The sequence below is a fragment of the Aplidium turbinatum genome, chromosome 11 (genome assembly GCF_918807975.1).
Source record: "Aplidium turbinatum chromosome 11, kaAplTurb1.1, whole genome shotgun sequence".
NCBI classification, from domain to species: Eukaryota; Metazoa; Chordata; class Ascidiacea; order Aplousobranchia; family Polyclinidae; genus Aplidium; species Aplidium turbinatum.
In genome coordinates, this window is record NC_137482.1 from 6,281,285 (window position 1) to 6,290,440 (window position 9,156).

At 38.4% G+C, this 9,156-nt stretch overlaps 1 protein-coding gene across 1 annotated transcript; it reads right to left on the bottom strand.

Annotated features, from left to right (window-relative positions):
* Window positions 1-87: 87 nt before the first annotated feature.
* LOC145780137 (uncharacterized) lies at window positions 88-3,845 on the bottom strand. The gene is made up of 4 exons (XM_082591849.1): window positions 3,606-3,845; window positions 2,036-2,277; window positions 1,371-1,562; window positions 88-529 (listed from the first exon to the last, which is right to left on the bottom strand). Exons 1-4 carry the CDS (start codon window positions 3,703-3,705, stop codon window positions 155-157), a joined length of 909 nt encoding a protein of 302 aa, XP_082447975.1. The 5' UTR covers window positions 3,706-3,845; the 3' UTR covers window positions 88-154.
* Window positions 3,846-9,156: the final 5,311 nt, after the last annotated feature.

Sequence of the window (9,156 nt, forward strand, 5' to 3'; positions counted from 1 at the left end):
TTTTCATAATCTCGAAATGAAACAAGTTCACACTGCGATGAGTACTTAAAATTCACGAGGAAACGAAGCACACACATTGTTACAATGTGTTTTAGCAACAGACGTTTTTTTCAAACGCACATTCGGACGCCAACGCAAATATTAAGAAGCTCAGTCACGTTGCCATAAAGGTCTTCACGACAGGAATCCATTTTCCTTCTTTTTTCATCGCTTCCCGCCATAAACCAGTGACGTCTTCAACTTTGCCACCGTTTTCCGCCAGCATGAGATAGTAGGTGCTTATGCGGTGTAATCTCGCATAGACTTTTGCTCCTCGTCTGTACTTTTCCGCTTTTTCCGTCAATTTGAGTTTCATTTGCAATCCAGCAGCGATCGCAGTAAGAGCAGCCAGCACGCAGCGCAAGGCCTGTAACGACGAAGCGTTGAAGACGATGGCTGTAAACGTAGATGTTATCTCTGGCACTGGTATTCCGTATCTTCTGTACAAACCAACCCGGGGAATTGAAAACTTACTGCCGCTGTCATGTTCCTGAAAAATAAATGGAAACACCTAGCTATTTAACCTTGCTAAAGTTTGTAGCTTTCAACCAACTTGCAGGGTTTTGGCTATCTGAAGCTGTCTTTTGGTTATTAAAAATTGTAGAAGTTGGCTGCCAAAAAGGTACTCTTCCAGAAGAGTATAATGGCAAGGGTACTGTTCTACGCTAAATCGCACCCTTCAAACCTTAAAAGCAGGCAGCTGGTAGTCTAGCTTCACTATTAAACTACGTCTGAGCTTCCTGGCTTCAGTCTGCCGATTTATCAACTGTTCCTTTCAACTCACACTTCAATTTAGCCCCCAGGTTGGAATTGCAAAGCTCTCTTCACTTAATCAAGATTATTCAGTTTAGCGTTTAATATTTAGTTTATTATATTTAGTCTGTTCAATATTTCTTCATCACTTATGTACAAAATTACCCTCTAAGTTTATCACTTGGACACTCAAATTTTTATCGTCGTATTAATGTTATGCTAATACTACACTAGTACACTATTAACCCTACTCTAGACCGAATGTCAAGTGACAATGTGTCGACTGAAAAGTGTTACCAGATTAGACATCTGAGCAGTCGGCCTACAATGCATGTTGCCGTGCACCAGTGACGGCTCGGCTCGCTATTTAGGTGAGGTTAACCTACTCTAGTACTCTTACACTTTTGCTCTTCAAGTAAAAACAAAGCCGCAAAATTTTATGATGAAAGTTTGACCTAGAGATAGCTTTTTAGGACAAGTAGCTTACGTCTATGAAAAAGCTAAAATGAGCCTTCCAGAAAGAGCCGTCACTGCTTCACACATTAAAAATGTCGCCTTGCGAGTGCATGGTACGTTACCTGGGTTGTCGTTGAATCGGAATTGAATATTTCCACGAGCTGGTGAAAAAGCATTTGTACAATTTGCATTATCAAAATAACGAAGTTAATCGCGAAGGCCCACTTTGAATATGCAGAAGCATAGTTCTGCCATTTGACTTGTTTCCTTTGGAATCTTTCGTGCATTCCTCGCATTAGGCCCACGTGATCGATCTGTAGTACAAAGCGCTGTTATGTTAAGTAGGCTAACTTGATAAAAAAAGATTGAACAAATTAAAAAGCAATGCAAATGCAGCAAAAACTGTCGTAAAGCATTTTCAATCTAAGTTTTGCATTAATTTTAAACATTTTTTTGCGAGACGGTTAAAAATGTCAGTAAGTTGTATAATGTAGACTAGTCTACAGGAACCTACCCAGACAGCAAAATTCCTAATTTTTGCATTGATTCAACGTCTGCAGATGTTAAATCAATGTCTAAACGACGGATTTTGTTGTCTGGTAATGAAGAAAATCTTTGCGTCTGTTTACAAGCACAGTCTCTTGTGAATACATGGCCGCATCCTTTCAGTAGGTTCGAACCGATATCCTCAAGCATCGGGAGTGTAGCCCAGCTACTCGCTTTTAACTCCAACAAAGTTATTTTTAAAGCAGCAAGAATGTAGGCCTATTTCACAATTTGAACTTACTTCATCGATGTTAGAAATGTGTATTGCTTTGCTGAATAGATCAAGTTCTTGTTCGACCTCCTCAGTGTCATTTTGTGCTTCGGGATGGGCAGGAGGAAGAGCAAAAGATACCTCTCGTCCCTTCTTCATTTCAGGCTGTGGAACAACCTCACCTTGTGCGATGCTTGTTTTTTCAGTGGACGCACACGAACTGAGGTTGATATCTTCGAATTCATCGTCATCACTGTATACTTCATTGGCTCCTGATGAATAAGAAGAAGATAGTTTACTCCACTAAATATCGCACAGACTTTTAAAGATGATCTTTCAAACGTAAATTTTTTGATTTTATAGTGTGTAGGCCTACTTTTCCTTCATTTTTCATCACTGTATTTTCTTCATTTTTGTCAGGTTCAGGCTTATGCCCACTGCTTGAAAATTTAAAATTAGGGGACAGAAAGACAAGGAGCGCTTTACCAGCGTTGGACACAGACACTTGCACCACTATATCACATGGAAAAATACATAGCTTAAGGCCCACCGCAAATTCCAAACAATTGCCAGGCTTCTTTAGAATGTGAACAGCACAACAGACAACCGGAATATAATGTATGAAGAAGTTTGGAAAGAATAGAAGGTGAAACGCTGGGGCAAAAATTAAAAACCAGAAAGCGTTCAACAAAAAATGTGGTAGGAATAATTGTTCTATCAAATGAAGACTATAGATAATTCGTGGGCTATAACTTTAAAGATTTTGATCACTCAGACTTTCCTTAGAATGTAATTCTGCATTGATTTTAATTTTTAAACGTTACTTTGAGCAGTTGTATGATTGCAGTTATACAGTATTATATTTGTTGCAGTGTGTACTGTACACTGTACAACACACCAGTGTTTTTGTTATCAAGTGTTTTATTTCGGTCTCGAGCATATGATAACGTTCATGTTTTTATTTATTTCTAAACTCCTGTCATGTTATGAAAAGTATTGTTTTTCGCTGGTAAGGTCAGGTCAGCAATGACGTAAAATTGAACCAACAACCTTGCTTAACATCATATTTATATCCACTATGATAAAAAAAATATTTTTATGACGTCACAACTTCCATTATTTTTACACAGAAGACTATCCTTCGTTGGAATATTGCTAAATTAAAAACTTCACTATGAAGACAAGAAGCAATGACAACACCTTACAAATAAACTTTTACAAATCATAATCCTGTGACCCATGTATCTGAGCCTATTGTTTACCCAACACGGTCTTACACCAATCCTTTCATATCAGTTACATATCTTAATTGACCAGACACTATTTTATTTGCTTCTCTAAAGACGTAGCACATTCAATTTTTCAAAATGCAGCTATTTGCAAGTTTACAAAAATTTGATGAAAATCAATCGAAAGTACACTAACATCTAATCTTACATTTGATGTGACAAGCTATCTGCCAACTGGAAGATTTCTGGTATGTTACGAATAATCAAAGCATTATTTTTATACAATTGATTGAGTTTCGCTTATTTTTATAATCTATAATATAGAGTTTTTTGAAACAAATTGTCTCATGAAAGAAATGGTCTTAACTCACCCCTTTTTTTGTCGGTGTTTCGTTCTTTTTTGCGAACCATAAGCGTGTCCGAAGACTTGCCGCGTAGTCGTAATGTTGGCACCATGGTTTTGTCCGTCATCGATATTACCTCATTCCCAGAGATTCAAAACTGTCAATGGCTACTTTCAGCTTGCCTATCCTAGTTCCTTAATTCTACCCTAGTATGGAGGACAACAGGCTGCAAGAGCCTGTGGCAGTCTATTTCACAATGATAGGAAGCTGAATAAGTTGAAAATAATTATTTGGAATTTTTACCCACTGAGTATGATTGCTTTTTATGAGGTCACAGATTAAAGTAACGACGTAATTTGCTGTCACAGAAAAAGAACAGTGGAAAAAAACTTTTTTGGCATTGGTTGAAAAACCGTTGTTGTACAGTAGCCTAATCAATTTATAATAACGTTTTTCCTATAGTTTTCCAAACCTTTGTTTATGCTATAGTTGCAGGCTTGCAGCAACACGTTTGAAAAACTCTTCTTCAGTTGCCTATACCGTGTCCTTAATGTGGCAAATCCCAAGCATAGGCAAATTACGTTTGAACTTAAGATAGCTTGATGTTCAATAAAAATGTAAAGATAAAACACAATAATATATGACATCATTTCTATTCAAACAGAAATACTTTCTACCTAAATAAGAATAAATTTTCGATGACGCTAAACTTGAGTAGGATAGCAACCACTCTGTCAGGGTTTTCTCTATTATCGCACTGTAGGCAATGCGGGATTGAAAACTTGAAATCTCAAAAGCTAAAAATACTTTGGGTCTTAATCCTCGGACTGACAAAACCCTCTGATAGGTTATCTCTGTCAGTTCTGCGTACTTGTAGGGGCTTTGAACCACTGACGCAGGGCCGGATAGTGATACCGTGATTGACGAAATGCAGTTTACGATTTCTTGAAGTGTTGTAGTCTGTGAATTATTCATTCCATTAAAATGCTGCTGAATAGAGAATATCTTTGAAATGCGCTGCTCAAGAGCACAAACCGAGTGTCGAACCGTCGCTGCTTGACCTTAATTGCTGTTGCTCCGCAAAGTCGGACGCTTACCGAACTGAGCTATCAGGGCAACACTGCTACAGAAGTTCCGCATTTCATAGGGCAACCTCATCATACAGTTTGGATTGTTGCTATTTGGTAGGCTATGACTATTTCAGATTTACAAAACCAAAGTTGTGCACTTTTGTTGAAACTTGATAGAATAAATAAAGACCTAGCCTATACTAATACAGCTTAATATAATCTCGCTTTCTTGGTAAACTTATTTCAAAAACGGGTAGAATCGGCCTTTTGCAGCATTAAACTCTCGTGAAATGGTGAAGATATTGACAGCCAATAGCATTGACAGAGGTGGTCCAGGATATAGCCTACTTTTTGGCCCAGGATGATTACAGGAACCTAGAGTCTTTGTTAGAGGTCTGCAACTGGAAGAAAACTCTGCAACGCCGCATTTTTCAGGTCTTGCTTGTTATTTTGAAGTAGTCTATAGCAGTGATTCTCAACTTTTTTTGACCCATGGTCCATGGACCATATTTAAAAAAAGATATCCAATGGACCACTTGTAAAAAAAAAAAATCCGATGGACCACTTTGCGATGTTGAGTGGTGACGTCTCAATTCTCATGAACGCCACTCGTCGAAACTGTATTGCACATAGGTCAGAAAACTCAAGCACGTGTTCAATCTCAGTCCGTAATAAAATAATACGTAATTAACTAATTAAGCAAACCCTCTAAATTTGCACACTCAACCTTAACTACTTGAATACACATAATTTCAATTTCAAATTTTATTCTAACAAAACATCATGCTTATAATTATTATCTCAATAGAATGATATTGTCTCAGTCTTGCCTTCTTAGCAACAGGACATGTACTTCTAGACTTGGTAGTCTAGAACAGTGGTTCCCAACCGGGGTGCCGCGGCACCCCGGGGTGCCAATTGCAATACTCAAGGGTGCCGCGAGATATTGAGATATTGCAATACTGTGGTCCATTCTTTATTTTAACTTTATTCCGTTTAACTACGGAATTTATTTATTTTAACTCTGATCCGCGGTAAGCCTTTGTTTTCTCGTCCAGGAAAAACAGCGTGAAAAAGATTTTGACTCGTTGCTGTTCTTTCCATAAAAGAGTTTGAAACGCATCAATATTGCCAGGTTTCATGATTTTATTTTCATTTTACGGCGCAAAAAGTCAAATTGCAGTGATGGATTATTGGATTGTGTGATCCAGCACGATTACAAAGTTGCACAATTGTTTGGGAACCATTATAAAATTGGAAACTTTTGTTAGATAAAAAATTGACGAGTTCTGGATAAAAATTCAAAATAAATATTCTTGCGTTGGAAAGAAAGCTATTGTGCTTTTGCTGCAGTTGTCCACGTCATACCTATGTGAGAGTGGATTTTCTGTATTAACGAACATAAAAACTAAAAAAACGAAGACGACTACTCATAGTCGAGGAAGAAATGCGGGTGGATTTATCGAATGTGCTCCCAGAGCCCAAATTTCACACTGACTTTTGAATAAATACATTTATTTACGTGCGCTATACTGTACAACTCATTCTGTGTTATTTCATACAGTTATTTGAAATACAGAAACCTCATAAAGTTGATCCAGTTTTGCCAGGGTGCCGCAAACTATTTATTTCTTTGATAGGGTGCCGCAAGGTTAAAAAGGTTGGGAACCACTGGTCTAGAAGTACATGAACAGGAGCTTCTAACATTTTGTTAATTTGAAAGCACTGCAGAATACAGTTGCCTACTTAATTTAGCGTCTACAAAAATATAACATGTGACATTCATAAAATAATTTAATTAACATTCAGTGAAACAGCGAATAGCTCTACTCTCCCTAAACAAACTTTGCGCCATGAAGAAGCGCAATCTTCGTGCACCGACAACACCACAACAATTACAGCAACATTATGATTTATTGATTAGGCCTGCCAGCACTTCACTTCTGCCTTCAACAGTTCAATAGCCTACTCGTCAACTAGTAAAATAACTATAAGTTCAAAAACTGCTGATGAGCTTATGCTTATCTAGCACTTCCAGAAAAATCGATCAACAACACGAAGCAAATATGATTATTACGTCACGCTGACATACAATCATACATGCTACATAATTTTCTTACACCTGTATGCAGTCCTTACATAATTTACAGTAGTAAATGATACAATTTTGAAGAACGTTTTATCAAGGATTTATAGAACTCTCTGTGGACCAACAGAAATTCCAGGTGGACCACCAGTGGTCCACCTGGACCACGTTGAAAATCACTGGTCTACAGCAGGGTTGTCGGTATTTTACCCAATCAAAAAAAAAACGGGTAAAAACCCATAAAAAACTCAGAGCATCATATTTATCCAGTTTTCATTAGAAAATCGAAACAATGAACAAAAACACTACAAGGCACTTAAAACAAACTTCAAATTAAGACTTAGCCTAAGGATGTTATTGTGAAGTAAATTTCCAAGGATAAATTGAAAACACATTCTGTAGGCTACTACAGTACACAAAAATCAAGTAATGGTTGGTTGGTTTTGAATCTTATCCTCGGGCTGACGAAGCCTTGATAGTTTATTCCTGGTAGTTTCGCATACTTGCAGAGGCTTTTGAAGCAGGGCCGGTTGTTGAAGTCTTGTTGCCAGGGAATTATTCCATCCATTAGGTGCCGCTGAATGGAGAGTAGTCCTTAGAATGCGTTGCTCAAGCGCACACCCCGAGAGTCGAACCAGCGCCGTTTGGTCTTGAAGCTTCTTCGTTCACGAATCACAAAGTCACGCGCTAACAAACTGAGCTATAAGGGCGAACGACGCCACTTTGCACATCACTAAAACTCATTTATGCAAGCATAGTTAATAAATGATGCAAGGCCTCATCGTTAAACAGCCCTGCTGGTGCATTATTTTATTGAGTTATGCCAGCATGTAGGCTACTGTGAGTGAGAGGCACATCATTGATAAAAAATAGTTTTGAAGTGAAATAAGCATGAATCTACCTTTTTTGCATCTTTTTTAAATAAAACACAAAAAAAACGAAAACAAAAAAACAGACGGGTTGGGCTTTTTGGAAAAAAACCCGGGTTTTTCTCAACCCTGGTCTATAGTGCTTCCGCATCTGGCCCAGCGTCTTGATTTTGTTCACTTTTAAAGACAAACCCTAAATCGCATATTTTTTTGTCTTTAGTTTCTGTTGTTCAAAAATGTTGCAACTGCAACGTTTGGGGCAGACTCTTTCCATTGGTACCAGGCTCAATTATGCAAACGGCTTTGTTAAAAGCACCTTCATGAAACCAGTGACTGGACAGTTGGCTGTTTAATGAAGAAGATGTAGATAAGCACTAGGCCGTGGTCACCAACCTTTTTTGCATGCGGGCCGCTTTGGCACTAAGGAGAGCTGTGGCGGGCGGCATTAATAAAATTTTAGGTAGGTTGATTCTTATGCAAGAAAAGAACGCACTTTGTACCCAGCATCCAGTGTTACATGTTGTTAATATTTATCTCAAAATACTGCAGCAACAAAATTAGTGGAACAAGCTTCTTTAACAACACTTTTGACTTCTTTAACAATGCCTAATAAACGAGGCCACCTGTTTTGCGCACTTATAGCGAGGCGAGCGAATATTCATCGCCAATCAAGATTGGTGTTGTCACTTCGCTTCACAAAAGATATCTTGCAACTAATAATTTCAGTGAACAAGGAAATGTTTGACACATTGCAATACAGGCAACAATAGTGACCTGCAAACATATCAGCGAAAAATAGGTTCCAATAACAGGGAGAAAGAAACATAGGCGTAGCCAGGGGGGGGCGAAAGGGGCCATGGCCCCCCCCAAATTTTCGAAGTTTGGATTCCGAAGTTGAGCCCATTGTTGAAAATATAATACAATTTGTAGAAATTTATAACGTTTTCCAAGACATCTGGCTATTAACACCCCAAGGACTTGTTTTAGACACACAGAAAGACACCAATAAATTTTGCAAATCGTAAATCGCGCAAAATTTACTGGATTTACGTTTCTTTTAACTAATTTGTGGAAGCAATTTCAGAATGGCTTACTCTGTTAGGTTTTTCTGTAGCTGAGTTTTTGGTGTTCTCTAATTTTAGCCGCAGATGTTGCCCGTTCGTGTGTAAGAGCTACCTTTAATAAGTTAATAGCTGTTTATCTGCTAATAAATTTCATACAAATATTACCCTAAAAGTGTTTCCAGAAAGCGCTATAATCCAATATTCAAGTGTAATTTTGCAAAAATTTTCCGGGGGGGCATGCCCCCGGACCCCCCTAGAAAACGCGTGCCTTCGGCACGCTTTAACCACCACCAGTTTCATTGCTTCCCCTTGCTCAAGCCACCAGGATACGCTACTGCACATCAGGTGCACATACGTGCATACGCCACTGCACATAAATCAAACACTTTGTCGTTCTCTTCAATTCATCAAATATTTCGCCCCCCCCCAAATTTTTTTCCTGGCTACGCCACTGGAAAGAAACCAAGCACCATGAAACAAACGCTTGTG